Raw genomic sequence first — 14,630 nt, forward strand, 5'->3', positions numbered from 1 at the left:
AAACCCGCAGCACCGTGTTTAATAAACACCCACCGGCGGCCCCCTGCACACCCGAGGCACCCACCCTCGCGTGAAAAATTCCGCGCCCTCCATTCCCCTATCTACCACTCCTTCTTTCTTCTTCTTCTTTTTTTTCTTGTTTCTTCTCACATACACTCACACACACTCGCTATGCTCCCTGCCTCTGTTCTCTTGTCTGTGTTGGCTGCCGTTGCCTCTGTTGCCACTGCCGCCGACTCGTCTCTGGCCTCGGCTAACTCCACCAACTCCTGTAGTATGTCCACCACCATCACTGCTGCTTCTGCCATTTCGCAGTTGAACTCGTGTCCTACCTTGGACGGCCAGATCACCATCTCCGGTGACCAGGTCGGCGCCTTGGACTTGGGCAACGTGCAGACCATTGCCGGTGACGTGTCGATCTTCAACTCGTCGTCCATCACCTCCATCAACTTGGCCTCCATTGCCAACGTGACCGGCTCGTTGCTGATGAGCGCCTTGACCACCTTGAACAACATCCAGCTCTTGAAGCTCACCTCCGCCAACAAGTTGTCCTTTGTGTCGTTGCCCTCGCTCGCCTCGCTCAACTTGGGCTCTGGTCTTGCCAACGTCACCTCCTTGACCTTGTCTGACACCGCCTTGGCCTCCATCGACAAGCTTTTGCAGTTCAAGACCATCGGTGTGTTGAACGTCAACAACAACAAGAACATCACCTCCATCGACTTGTCCGACTTGTCCAACGTCACCGAAGGCTTGACCTTGTCGTTCAACAGCGACCAGGCCAGCGTCAAGTTGCCCAACTTGCAGTCCGCCGCCAACTTGACCATCCAGGACGTGGCCTCCTTGGACATCTCCTCGTTGCAGTACGTCAACGGCTCGTTCATCTTGGGCTACAACACCTTCGACTCCGTGTCGTTCGACTCCTTGAGCTCCGCCGGCTCTTCTCTCCAGGTCTTTGCCAACAACGACTTGACCACCTTGAACTTGCCAAACTTGACCCAGGTCGGCGGTGAGTTCCGTATCTTCAACAACTCCTTGTTGAGAACCGTGGACATCCACAACTTGAAGACCGTCAAGGGTGCTGCTGCCCTTGCCGGTGAGTTCGGCAACTTGAACTGGAGCGGTTTGGGTGAGGTCGACGGTGACTTCTCTCTTTCCGCCTCCGCCAGCAACTTCTCTTGTTCCCAATTCGACAAGTTGCAGTCTTCCAACAAGATCAAGGGCCACAACTACAACTGTTCCTCCCCATCCTCCACCTCCTTGGCTTCCAGATCCGGCGGTTCCTCTTCTACCGGTACCCGTGGTTCCGGTTCCAGCACCAGCGGTTCTTCCCAAGGTTCTTCCAGCGCCTCTTCTTCCAAGAAGAACGGTGCTGACTACTTGGCCCCAGGCTTCCTTTTGTCTGCTGTCGGTGCCGTTGCCGCAGCTCTTGTCTAAGAAAGACGATATAGAAAAACTTTAATTTGTTGGCTTCGCCTTCCGTGTTTATTTTTTGTTTAAATTAAGAGACTACCCATTTATTGTATGCACACGTGACCCTCTGTAAGATCTTTCCCAACCTTCTCCGTCTCGATTGACTTTTATTTTCCCGATACTAGTTGCCCATTGCGTGAGATACTCCGCCGTGCTGAAATCGTCGTTTTGCTGTTCCGTCAATAATGGTACTGCAGGTGGGACCGTTTATGCTTCGTATCTGTACCCCAATATCCAGGCATTACCCGATTGGGAAGAAGAATCTGTCATGACCGGATCCGTCCAAAAAAAAAAGGACTGGCGCCAGTGAGCCGCTTGGGTACCGAGTGTATTTGTACAAACGCCTTCCCCACTATTGCGAAATTTCACAATTCAATTCGTTCATCCCGCCGTTCTGTCAGCATAGAGAAGATTTGGCACCATAGAGTAGCATAAAGAACTGGTCAGATCTATTCTTCGCGTCGGGCGCATTTTCACAATAACATTTTCCCCCCACATTCCGAATAAAAGACAAAAACATGAAGGGGTTAGTGTTTGTGTGTCTCTTGGCGGGCGCTGGCGCTACATATGCTCCAACACAGGTCAAATGCCCTGCAAAAGCCAACTTCATCCGCGAAGGAAATTCCCTTTCGCAGAATGAGATTGACTGGGTAGACGCACGCCATGAAAAGACCGGCGCAGCCGTGCGCGAGTACTTGGACAGGGTCGGTGTGGAATACAACAAAGATGCTCTTGACAAGGACGGAAGCGTCAATCTCGCATTGGCGTTTTCTGGAGGAGGCGACAGGGCCATGCTCAATGCTGCCGGAGCCATTGCCGCGTTGGACAACCGTACCACCGGCGCCAACGAACAAGGATTGGGCGGTCTTCTCCAGTCTGCCACATACATCGCCGGACTCTCGGGAGGATCATGGCCAATTGCATCGCTCCAGCTTCAGAACTGGCCCACCCTCGATGAGGTGGTGTTTGAAAACCCCAACGATATCTGGAACTTGACCGCCGGCCAACCCATGGTCAACATGACCGACGAGCTTGGCTTGGTATGGGACTTCGCCACGGCAAACTACAACGAGACGCTTACGCACATCAGCTTCTGGAACAACGATTCTTCTGGCGCCGGAATTGGGGCCAATGTCCACGCCAAACAGAACGCAGGCTTTCCAACCTCCATTACCGACGTTTGGGGGAGAGCGTTGGGCCACAAGTTGTTCCCGAAGGGACAAGACAACTGGCTCGAAAGCAGCACCTGGTCCGGGATCCGGAACTTGAGCAGCTTCGCCAACCACGAGATGCCGTTCCCTTTGATCACGGCGCTTGCTCGGTATCCGGGATCGTTGGAGTTTGACCTCAACTCCCCGATCGTCGAGTTCAACCCGTTTGAAATGGGCTCCTTTGACACCTCCATCAACACGTTCCACGATATCCAGTACTTGGGAACTGCTGTCAGCAACGGAACCCCATCCACCAACTCATGTGTCACGGGCTTCGACAACGCCAACTTTGTTGTGGGAACCTCGCTGTCGCTCTTCAACGAATTTCTCTACACCTTGGTCTGTCCGACGTGCAACTCGCTCAATGCCGTGATGAAGTTCATTGTCAAGCGGTTTTTGGAGAACATGTCTGCCAAGTTGCAGGATGTCGCCTGGTACAAGCCTAATCCGTTCTTCCACTCCGAATTCCTGGCCTCCACCAACTTGACCACCAGCGATACCTTGTACCTTATCGATGGAGGATTGGCGGGCGAAATCGTTCCCCTCTCCACTCTCATGGTCAAGGAAAGAGAGGTGGACGTTGTCTTTTCCTTCGACAACAACGGCGCTGCTTGGCCAGATGGAACTTCGTTGATCGACACTTACAATCGGCAATTTACATATGAGGGCAAGTCCACCGTGTGTCCCTATGTGCCTGAACAGTCCACTTTCACAAACCACAACTTGACCGCCAAGCCCACCTTTTTTGGATGCGATGCGGCCAATTTGACTGCTTTAGCCAAGGATGGCGTTGTTCCACCTCTTGTGATCTATATTGCAAACAGACCATATGAGTTCTTCTCCAATATAACTACCCTCAAGCTTACTTACGACGACCACGAAAAGAAGGGAATGATTGCCAACGGCTTCGACGTGGCCTCCCGCGGCAATCTGAGCACGGACTGGCAAACCTGCGTTGGCTGTGCTTTGGTTAGAAGAGCCGAAGAGAGAGCCAATGTTGAGCAGTCAGACCAGTGCAAGAAGTGCTTTCAAGAGTACTGCTGGGACGGTTCCGTATACGAGGACGCTTCATACAAGCCCAAGCCGAACTTCACTTTGAGCGGCCTCACGAACAATCCAATGAAGTTGATGGGCAACAATAGTTACATCCAGGTTCAGCCTGTTGCGTCTGGCGGCTTTTTCTCGACCGCAGCACTCGGATTCTTGCTGAAAGTGTGGGGATGGATCAAGAGTAAGTTTTAATTAGTCAATGCGCACGTTTGTCCACTTCTAGAACATAGATACTTTGTACAATTCCAAGTCTGGGTTCATAGACAAGAGCATGAAAGAAACCGTCAGGAGTACAACCACAAGCAGAACAGAGAGTCTGAAGTTTTCGTTCTGCAATCCAGCAACCAATCCGAGCACCAGCCCGAGCTTCACTGCCACCAAGGTCTTGTAGAACGTCACAAAGACAATCAGCTCCATTGCCGCCAAACATGCAATGATTAGTGCTGTGAACATGGCCGCTGAAAAATCGCGCTTGACGATGTGCGAATGATCGTGCGGGATGCTGGGCTGTGGTGTGTTGAGAAGATCCAAAGTATCTTCTTCTTCAATGCCATCTTCTTCAGGGTGCAGTTTGAGATCACTCATCGGTCTCGAATCGTCGACGTTCACGGGTTTTTCACTTTTGATGAAGTGGTTGCTCTCCCTCATCGACTGCAAGTACTCGACGATGTTCTCCGCGGACGGTTTTGGCAAGTCCAGCTCGCCTTTAATCATCATGTAGGCAAGAAGCTTGAAGTCTTCGAATGCCGCCGACGAAAACTTGTTTGTAGACTTTGCATTGCTGTCAAACCACTGTCCGAACGATTTCACCGTGAGGTTTTTGTGCCATGTAGAAATGTCGTTTCTCACAGCCTCTGGATCGTTGGTATTGGACAAAACCTCAGAAAAAGGCAAGGTTCCGACACATAAATAACATAGAATCATCCCGAGTGAATATATATCGCAGTCGTAGGTGAATTTGTGGGCAAATTTCCGTTTTCCTTTCTTTGTGCGTTCATACTGTGCGTAAACCCACAACTTTGGATCCGTAAACTCAACCGTTCCCGTGTTACCCCTTCTCTCATCAAACGGGGCGCTGCTCTGGGTTCTTTGCTTGTCTATAAACTTCCCCTCTCCAAAGTCTGAGACTAGAACCCGGGGAAGTTGCAAAAGAGCCTGGCTAAGTGCACTTTCCGACTCGTATACTGAATCCTCTGCAATGACACTGGAGTCGTAAACCGACTCCAAAAGACAGTTGGAAGGCTTCAAATCTCGGTGCAATATTCCATGCGAGTGCAAGTACAGCACGCCGTTGACGATGTCGTGGAAAAACTTCCAGGTTTCGACCGGCAGTAGCCAGCTCTTGGCGCCTGTGGAAGGAGTCTTCAGAAGCTCGTGGTTCTTTATACTTCTGCGTCTGGCACGCTCAGCCTCAAGCTTTTCTTTCAGCAGCATTGCCATTTCCCTCTGGAAGTTCGAGATCATCATGTGTTCCAAGTGGCCTCCATCACAGTACTGCTGAAGAATGTACACATACGGGACGATATTCCTCTCGGACTGCGGCGGCGCACCTTCATCACCAAGAAAGATCGTGTTCAGATCAGACAAATCGCCTGTTTCCATCCAGACGTGGTTGTAGCGAATCAAGTTGTGTTCGTTCGCGCCGCGGACCGAAAGCTCGTAAAGAATGAGCACCTCGTTGAGAACATGGTCCAAGTACTGCGAGTGGTCGCCCACGTTAATCCTCTTCACGGCGAAAACACCCAACTGGATATCCTTCAAGACGTGCACCACTTTATACACCTGTGCACTAGCGCCGCTTCCCAAGATTCCCGGCGGGATTTTCCGGAAAAACCGCTCGAAATACCCTTGGTTGAAGAGATCGCTAGGAAGACTCGTATTCGAATCGTCTCCCGGCGCCGCCAACGTGGCGCTATTCAGGGTAGCGTCCGCAAGAAGCTTGAAGTAATCTCTATGCATGAATTCTACAGGCGACATTTCGATCGACGGCGGCGGCGAGAAGCGCCGAGGGAGTTCGGTGATCGCCAGCTCGGGATTGGCCACCGCCGACCGTTCGGATGTCTCTCTACGTGTGTTTTTCCTTGTTTTAGTACTGTTGGACGAGCGCCGGCGGAACCCGGGCCGGTTTTTCGTCCCGAGAAAGTCCAAAAGGTCAATTCCGCAATTCGGACACAAAACCTCCGTCTGCGGTTCCTGTTCCACGGACGCAGCCGTTCCGTGTGTTTTATTATAGTGATTCAAGCTTTGAAGATCGTTGAATAGACTAAACGAGTTGTCCTCGTGGTTGTGGACCACCACGATCTGGTGCGACAGGTCGTGGTAGACGATCCGGTTGTTTCTATCGGAATGATAGGGCACTATTGACATTTCATTCTATGGTTTTTGTGTAGATGTGGGATATGGAGCTGGGAAATCGGGTCCTTTTATAGTTTTTCGGTTGAGGGTTTTCTGAGACTGCAGGAATGATAGTTATTCTTTTTGATTCCGTCAATTGTGGTGGTGGTCACTTTTGGTCGGTACCTTAAATTAGATATTGTATATACTGGAGGTAAATCCGGGGTAGGTATACCTGAAAATATAGAAAAATGGAAAAATGAAAAACTGAAGAGAATGGAAAAGAGAAAGAATTTGTTCTCTTTAAAGTGTCGTGGTGGTGTTTTTCGCATTGTTGTAGTTGTTCTGAGGGTGAGTTAGAATGGTACTCTATGGCTGTCAGATCAATGTAGTCACAAATACAGACGCGGTACACTGATCAGGGGCAGAAAGAAGTGTACGATCTAAAGTTCTCCATGAATTCTGTCTGTGAGTAAAGAGGTCATGCCCGCAAGACACTCCTTGAGTCCATCATTGACGTCCATCTCGTAGTTGTATAAATAATCCAGCGGTTTAGTTGACATTTCGCCGTAGAGCTCTCCATGGATCAGGTCGAGAAACTTACTCACAAGCTGTAGAAATACTCCGAGCTGCTGGGATTTGGCAGGTAGATGGTCGAAGTCGGCAAAGGCCAGGGAAAGCATCACGCACTTGAGGACATTGCGACACTCGGCATCCGAGACCTCGTCTACCAACTCTAAATGTAGTCTTTGATAAAGAGATTTGAACTCATCCAGAAGCGTTTCAGCAGTTATAGGATCAAGAGGGCATATTCTGCCAAAGCCTGAATTTTGTTGCGAACTGTCGCTTCCCTCTTCTGAGGGTTTAGTTCCATCGTGAGGCTTACAGTTATCCGAGAGTTTGCTTTGCTCAGGGATAATACTCTCCCTAAGGACCCTACTTTCTTCAGGGATAGTACTCTCTTTAAGGACCTCACTTTCATCAAGAACAGTGCTGTCCTCGGACTCTTTACTTCCCTCACTTAGAAGACGCACCTGGTTTTCCAAATCCACAATTCTCTCCTCTTGCAAGGCGATTTTTCTCTCCTGCTCCTTCGTGAGAGACAAAAACGCATCCTGTACTTTCTCGAGTCGAGAAACAAACAGCTCCAAATCTTGCTTCTCTCTTTCCAGGTCCCTCTGACCTAGAGCTAGCCCCTCATTGGATGCTACAGGAACTGTCTGTATTGGTTCAATGGGTGGGTAGTCAAGTGGCTTATGTCTATCCTCGGATACTCCAGTCGCAACAAAGAAATCCATGCCCCTCGAGCTGGGCGGCGTGGTGCCTGGAGAAGCCGCCTGCGGCCCTGGGTGGTCAAACGTCTGGTCTGGAAGCAGGTCCAGGTCCAGAATACCGTCCAAAACCTGTTTTGAACGATGTTCCGGCACCTTTCCAGACAAAAATCTACGCAAGTACGCTTGCGACTCTACCTGAAGATGCTCCAAAAGACCGCTCCGCGCTGTCTTGGGCGCTAGTCCTACGATTTTCTCTAATTCTCTCAACTGACTATCAGCACGAAGAACTCCATCACCAAACGAGATTTCGTCGTCGGAGCTGGGACTACCGAAAGCGCTCACCGTGCGCGTGTTTGCCCGTCCACTATTTACGACTTTCTCGCCCATTTTAGGTCTTCCACCGGCCATTTTCGCTACCGGCGTAGAATGGTTCAGAAACCCCGGCGAGACCTCCAACGAGCCCGTTCTTGCGAGGATATGTTTGTGGAGCGCAGAGCCACTTGGCTGTTTGGTAGCGCCGGGGCTGCCGCGCGATTTGCGCGAGTTCTGACGTGTTTCTTCGTTTTTGTAGCTGTGACTTAAATCCATCGCTTCCGCCATGTTCAAGAGGTTCTGCGTTTTCTCCACCGAGGTGGCGATGCGCGGCGCGTGGGCCGACACGGGGTCGGGCGATAGATAGAGGAACGACTCTGTGTTGTCGTTAGACATTGGGAATAGAAGTAGTTGTTTTAGGTGTAAACAGGGAGTGTATATAGGATAGAGAACGTAAATACAAATAATTAGTAAAATGAATATTTTATGCAATTAATGAAACAAAAAGGAAAAGGAAAAATAGAAGTCTCGGAAGTCGAGATTTTCTTTTGGATTGGCGGAAATGCTGTGTGATATAATAGTGGAATACAGTATGATTAAGTATACTGAATACCGAAAAATAAAAATGTGAGACGAGGGACTGATGTAATTTTTGCAGAATTTATAGATATTGAGTCTGATTGAAGACTGTTTCTTCTGGAGCTATCCTCGTGCAATGGATCATATAGTTATACAACTAAGCGCCATGTGAGAAAAGGAGTCGTAAGTTGATTGTGAGTAACAGTTTCCAAGAATAAATGTGTTTTAGATGTTTTCGACTTTCAAACCTTCCAATTGTGTGGTGGTCGTCTTATAAGACACACATATGGTAGTTTAAGAGACTAACTCGATAATGCTCAAAACGACAGAACGAAAATAAAATTGCTGGTAGAATAGAGGGAAATATCATAAAGTTTCGTGAAGATGAGCGATCTGAAAACCCTGAACGGCTATGGCCTGAACACGAAGCAGTTGAGCCATGACTAATAGCAGGAATGAAAGAGTCTGTGATTCTCAAAGTGAGTCTGCTTCTTCTTCACCTTTGTGTCATTTTCATTCTATCCTTCAGTTCTTCCAATTCTCAACGCAACGATTATTGATGACCTCTAGTGACCTCCAGTCTCTGGCCTCAGCTAAAATACTTCCAGCCACTTCTTTCCATTCTACATTATTCGTCTCCTTCCTTTCCATCCCCAGGCCATATCAATCATCCTCATTCTCCCTTTTTTCAACTCCTTCCTCTCTTCATCCCTTTCCTCGTTTTCCTTCCTACACCACATCGAATACCTCTCTATTATACAACTATTTATGGCTCAATGACACTATATCCTCCAGCCTCCACCTTCTCATTGAAAGTCTCCTCCACATGGGTGCACAACGCACTCAATCCATCCAATCCCTGGTGCAAAGCCTCCATTGCGGTGATGTTACCGTATGTCTGGATACGCACGTTCAATTTGTTCTCCGAGGGGTGAGGAATGGAGTATCCGCAAAATTCCACCTCGGGGTTCTTCATGATCAAGTACCGAAGTGCATTTCCCAACGTGTGGTCTTCGTCTATGATCTGGAACGAGGCGGCGGTTCCGTCTTCGGACAGTCCGGGCAACAACTTGATTTTGTCGACGTCATACTCCTGCTCCTCGACGGCTTCCATGGTGATGTCCTTGTTTTCTTCTGACATGGTTGTGTGGAAATGGTAGTAGATGCGAGAGATGCGATGAAGGATGGGGTAGATGGGCGGAGATAAGGGGTGTTTTTTGGGTGTACCGGGGATTAGTGTTTTGAAATGTATGTATTTTTTACGAATGCTTTTAATATTTTATATCGTTTCCGGGGAGATGTTTCTGCGTTTATTTGACGGTTGATTGATTAGAGTAAATGAAGTGAACGGATTCAGATAGCACTTTTCGGCATTCTATTACATCTGCATGTATTAAATTCAAATTACAATTTGATTTTAATTTTCATGTATGTCTATCGATGACAAATTCTTGAGTCCATCTTACTTGAACACTTACTGCCTATTCATTCACATCCAAACCCCCAACAAAACGTAAATTCTATCCCCGACGAATCTCATAAAAAACAAAATATCTCACTCAATCAATTCTATCAATTACAGAAAAATTAATATTCCTCCAGCCACGCTCCCATCCCTCTTCTCCATCCATTTCACCCCTGCACTACCTCATCCCATCCCATCCCGATGCCCATCGCCTCGCACCCGTGCACCCTCATCGCCCCGACCGTCTATAAATACAGGCCCTCCCCCCTCAAATCTTTCTTCCCCAATTATTTGCGCCATGTCTGACTACAACGGAGGTTACACCAAATACAACAGCGGCTACAACAACTACAACGACGGCCAAAGACACGACAACGGCGGCTACCAACGTCAAGGTGGTTTCCAGCGTGGCGGTTTCCGTGGCAGAAACGAAAGAGTCGAATTGACCACTCCTGAGTGGGATATGGACTCCTTGCCCAAGTTCGAGAAGAACTTCTACACCGAGCACCCAGAGGTCGCTGCCAGATCCGAGGATGACGTCAGAGCCTTCAGAAAGGAGCACGACATGACCTGTGAGGGTACCGACATCCCTAAACCAATCACCTCGTTCGACGAGGCTGGCTTCCCCGACTACGTTTTGTCCGAGGTCAAGCAGCAGGGTTTCCCTAAGCCTACCGCCATTCAGTGTCAGGGTTGGCCTATGGCTTTGAGCGGTCGCGATATGGTTGGTATCGCTGCCACTGGTTCCGGTAAGACTCTTTCTTACTGTTTGCCAGCCATTGTGCACATCAACGCTCAGCCTTTGTTGAAGCACGGTGACGGTCCTATTGTGTTGGTTTTGGCTCCTACCAGAGAGTTGGCCGTGCAGATCCAGCAGGAGTGCTCCAAGTTCGGTGCCTCTTCCAGAATCAGAAACACCTGTGTCTACGGTGGTGCCCCTAAGGGTCAACAAATCAGAGACTTGGCCCGCGGTGTTGAGATCTGTATCGCCACTCCAGGTAGATTGATCGATATGTTGGAGACCGGTAAGACCAACTTGAGAAGAGTCACTTACTTGGTGTTGGATGAGGCCGACAGAATGTTGGACATGGGTTTCGAGCCTCAAATCAGAAAGATTGTTGACCAGATTAGACCAGACCGTCAAACCTTGATGTGGTCTGCTACCTGGCCAAAGGAGGTCAAGAACTTGACCAGAGACTACTTGGTGGACCCTATCCAGGTCACCATTGGTTCCTTGGAGTTGTCTGCTTCGCACACCATCACCCAATTGGTTGAGGTCATCCCTGAGTTCGAGAAGAGAGACCGTTTGGTCAAGCACTTGGAGACTGCCACTACTGACAAGCTGGCCAAGTGTCTTGTCTTCGCTTCTACCAAGAGAGCTTGTGACGACATCACCTCCTACTTGAGAGGTGACGGCTGGCCTGCCTTGGCCATCCATGGTGACAAGGACCAGCACGAGAGAGACTGGGTCTTGAAGGAGTTCAAGACTGGTAACTCCCCTATTATGGTGGCTACTGACGTTGCTGCCAGAGGTATTGGTATGTATTTTCCATTTTTGCGCTACTAACTCCATTTAGAATGACACCTATTGAATTAGGACCGACACGAAGAGACGAAAAACGAGAAACGAGAACAAGAATCAGAAATCGTTGCAGAAGGAGGATGAACAACTCACAAACACAACCACGATAGCACGAACAGGATTGTGGGCAAATGAACCGTCTGCTGGCCAGACAGTCTTCTATACCCTTGATCTTATGCCCTCTTGATATCTGCACCAGATTTCCTCTTTTTTTTATTTTTTTTTCTTTTTTCTTTTTTTTTCTCATTGAAGAAGGAGACTATTAAAGATTATTACAGAAAGCAACCTGCCTAGTTAGGCTTGAAACAACAATGTCAAAGTATCAGTGCTGGGCGACGCAATAGGAGAAAGTACAGATGAATCGTAACTATTTATGTTCTCTCTCTCATGACATGCAAACGACACAATGCGCCTTACAGCTTTTCATAAACCTTGGGTAGGTGATTCTACCACAATGTTCGAGAAAAGCGATCACATCCAACTGATCTTCTGTTATTGCTTTCTATAATATCAATATAAGTCCAACTCCTTGTTCATATTCGCGTAGAATGTCATTTTGAAATGTCGTGAAAGAGCGTCCAAAGCGCCAAGGACAAATCAACCAAACTGTAGAAAGTCGAACTCGCCGTGTTCTCGGCGCGGGCGATGTATCTTTGGTTTTGTCATTGGCACGCTTATTTTTCTAAACCGCTTACTAACTATCAGATGTCAAAGGTATCACCTACGTTATCAACTACGACATGCCCGGTAACATTGAGGACTACGTCCACAGAATCGGACGTACCGGACGTGCTGGTACCACCGGTACCGCTGTTTCTTTCTTCACTGAGGGCAACTCCAAGTTGGGTGGAGACTTGTGTAAGATCATGCGTGAGGCTAACCAGACCATTCCTCCTGAGTTGCAGAGATTCGACAGAAGATCCTTCGGCTCCCACATCAGATACGGTGGTGGAAGAGGTGGCCGTGGTAGAGGCCGTGGAGGTTACGGTAGAGGCCGTGGCGGTGGAGGATACGGTGGACGTCAAACCGGCTCCAACACGGCGCCAATGGGTAACCGTCGTTTCTAAGCATGCTTATTTATAGAAGTTTTTGTATACTATTAGTGCTGGAGCATCAGTCTCCAGCGGTCTTGATTAATCAATAGAATTAGAGAATAATTTGAACGCAGCAGAGTAGAAGGAAAGCGATAAAAATTTGGGCTTTATGAACGTTGGATTGAATGAAATCAAGTAAAGTTCAAGGAACGATTCAGTTCGACTGGACCGAAACTTTGAATCTCTAACTATGGATAGATTCAGATGTAGTAGCAGATATGGAAGAACAGTCAAGACAAGCTCTAGAGAAGCCCTATTTTTAGCTACAGCACAATCATACAGCGTCTACATGCGGTTTCTAAATCCAGCGTGTTATCTATGAAAGTCGTTATCGTAAAACTTGCAGTCTATCAATACCATTTGCAAGGAGAAATTAAAAGGAGAGAATTGAACGCACTGCAGCCGCTAGCCACAGCGCTTGCGTATCGTAAAATGCATGGTACATCAAATGGCAAAGCCAGGCATGTACATCTTCATGAGGTCGTCGTTTGTGTCTTGAGCCGCGCCAATGGGAGGGAACACCACGGTGTCGTCGTAGCCAAACGCGTAGTCGAAGCGCGCGTTCCACAAGCCGTTCTCGTCGTCGTCGTTCTGTTGCTGCTGCTGTTCCGCCTCCGGAGACTCGGCCACGGGATCTATAAGTCCCATCAGCAAGAGCTCGTCCACGGAGTTTCTGCGCGAAACAACCTTCGACGCGAGCGCAGAGTTGACCTGCGAGGCCACCTGCGAGGCCACCTGCGAAGGCAAGTGGTTGTAGTGCTTATCTTCCAAGGCAAGAGGAGACGTCTGAGCAGTGCTCAATTGAGAGTAGGGCTCGCAGCACGAGGTCTTCTTCTCGATCTTGTACTGGTCGCGCTTGCAGGCCGCGGAGCTCTTTCTGCGGAGCTTTCTCTTTTTCAGCGCACAGGCCAGCTTTTTGGCGCAGCTTTTGTGATGCACACCGTTCAGCATCCAGTCCAGCGATTCCTTGAGCACGTCCTTGGTGTTGAAAATCAGCTCCAACGCCTTGGGGGTCAAGGAGTGGTTTTTCTGCATCATCTCCAATTTCGAGCTGACGCTGTCCAAAAGACTCAAGTCTTTTACGGTATCCTTGGGTTCTGCGGGAGCCATCGTCGGTGGGGTGCTGGACGCAGTGCACAGCGATGAGGTATTGCTGAAGACGTCATCTTCCTCCTTCACGGTGGAAGGAAAATACAGGCCAAACTCCATATTTAGGTTATCGTTGGAGTTGCACGAAGTGAGAGGAACAGAAGTGGAAAGAACATCGTTGATCCAGTCTTCTTCGGTGGTGGCGGTGGGGGAGGTGTATCCGTAGGTCATAATAAATAGTTAGTTGTCGTGAAATGTTTTGGGAAAGAAAAAGGGGGTTTGTTTTTGGTGCTAATGAATTAATGCTCGTAAATTACGAATGTGTGAGACAGGTGCAGGGCCAACAAACAGGAAAGCAGAGTGTTGACAGGTGATGTGGGGGTGCAAGAGGGAAGAGTCTGAGCTTGAGTGGGGGTCCAGATCAGAGAGTTGAAAAACTGCTAATTTACCACTCAGAATCAACGGCCACAGGCGCATATATATGCTCCCTGAAGGGAATTGCTTTCTCGCCAAGGGCTCCTGGTAGTGGGCTCAGGGGCGGTTATTTGCAGTACATCAGCAGATTCCGGAAAAACCAGGCACATGGGGGCTGTCGGTGGTATGTAGGATGAAATGTGTGGCGCCTGCAGTCCGCAGGACTCATTTGTTAGGGATTGCAGTCACTCATGGCGTCTGTCTGCAGTATTTCATGTGGTTTGGGCTAAAATTCGTACCCAAATTGCATCAAACGCCGCGCTGCGTGCAGGCGCTTCCCTCACTCTGCAGCAGTGGCCATGGCCCAATTGATGGCCCAATGGTCAAAACAGGCCATCTGTTGAGATGAGATGCGGTACTAACTTCGGATCAATAGACTAACTGGAGCGGAGAACATGGATGGAAAGCTTAACTGGAGCTCTGTTTTTTTTGTTACCCCCCCATTTGGCGCCTTCTCCGCCAATGTTTGAGTTCTAGCCTTTCAGTTTTGACTTTCTTTGCTGCGTTGGGAGTATTTGCAGCCGCTGTCATCATCTGTATACGGATAATTGCTCGTGTGAAGGATGTTGATCGATACTCAACATGAATGGGTCGGGTCTGATTTTGGGCTATGTGTGAGATAGGGGTTTTGGTATAGTTGGTTGTGGTTTTTTGGTAACTTTTTTTTTGGTTACATTTCTGTGTTTGGTTTGGGTG

At 48.8% G+C, this 14,630-nt stretch overlaps 7 protein-coding genes across 7 annotated transcripts; 3 read left to right on the forward strand and 4 right to left on the reverse strand.

The window, feature by feature from the left end:
• Window positions 1–171: 171 nt before the first annotated feature.
• Window positions 172–1,434, forward strand: PUMCH_005120 (uncharacterized protein; the record flags this gene model as incomplete). The annotated part of the gene is made up of 1 exon (XM_063024030.1): window positions 172–1,434. One exon carries the CDS (start codon window positions 172–174, stop codon window positions 1,432–1,434), a length of 1,263 nt encoding a protein of 420 aa, XP_062880100.1.
• A 554-nt stretch (window positions 1,435–1,988) lies between these two features.
• PUMCH_005121 (uncharacterized protein) lies at window positions 1,989–3,923 on the forward strand (the record flags this gene model as incomplete). The annotated part of the gene is made up of 1 exon (XM_063024031.1): window positions 1,989–3,923. One exon carries the CDS (start codon window positions 1,989–1,991, stop codon window positions 3,921–3,923), a length of 1,935 nt encoding a protein of 644 aa, XP_062880101.1.
• A 27-nt stretch (window positions 3,924–3,950) lies between these two features.
• Window positions 3,951–6,098, reverse strand: PUMCH_005122 (uncharacterized protein; the record flags this gene model as incomplete). The annotated part of the gene is made up of 1 exon (XM_063024032.1): window positions 3,951–6,098. The coding sequence occupies one exon, from the start codon at window positions 6,096–6,098 to the stop codon at window positions 3,951–3,953; it is 2,148 nt and encodes a 715-aa protein (XP_062880102.1).
• Window positions 6,099–6,508: 410 nt separating this feature from the next.
• On the reverse strand, window positions 6,509–8,047 carry PUMCH_005123 (uncharacterized protein; the record flags this gene model as incomplete). Its single annotated transcript, XM_063024033.1, has 1 exon — window positions 6,509–8,047. The coding sequence occupies one exon, from the start codon at window positions 8,045–8,047 to the stop codon at window positions 6,509–6,511; it is 1,539 nt and encodes a 512-aa protein (XP_062880103.1).
• Window positions 8,048–8,996: 949 nt separating this feature from the next.
• PUMCH_005124 (uncharacterized protein) lies at window positions 8,997–9,371 on the reverse strand (the record flags this gene model as incomplete). The annotated part of the gene is made up of 1 exon (XM_063024034.1): window positions 8,997–9,371. The coding sequence occupies one exon, from the start codon at window positions 9,369–9,371 to the stop codon at window positions 8,997–8,999; it is 375 nt and encodes a 124-aa protein (XP_062880104.1).
• Window positions 9,372–9,993: 622 nt separating this feature from the next.
• On the forward strand, window positions 9,994–11,262 carry PUMCH_005125 (uncharacterized protein; the record flags this gene model as incomplete). The annotated part of the gene is made up of 1 exon (XM_063024035.1): window positions 9,994–11,262. One exon carries the CDS (start codon window positions 9,994–9,996, stop codon window positions 11,260–11,262), a length of 1,269 nt encoding a protein of 422 aa, XP_062880105.1.
• A 1,553-nt stretch (window positions 11,263–12,815) lies between these two features.
• Window positions 12,816–13,691, reverse strand: PUMCH_005126 (uncharacterized protein; the record flags this gene model as incomplete). The annotated part of the gene is made up of 1 exon (XM_063024036.1): window positions 12,816–13,691. The coding sequence occupies one exon, from the start codon at window positions 13,689–13,691 to the stop codon at window positions 12,816–12,818; it is 876 nt and encodes a 291-aa protein (XP_062880106.1).
• Between the last annotated feature and the right edge of the window lie 939 nt (window positions 13,692–14,630).

This window comes from Australozyma saopauloensis, chromosome 7 (assembly GCF_035610405.1).
Source record: "Australozyma saopauloensis chromosome 7, complete sequence".
Taxonomy (NCBI): Eukaryota; Fungi; Ascomycota; class Pichiomycetes; order Serinales; family Metschnikowiaceae; genus Australozyma; species Australozyma saopauloensis.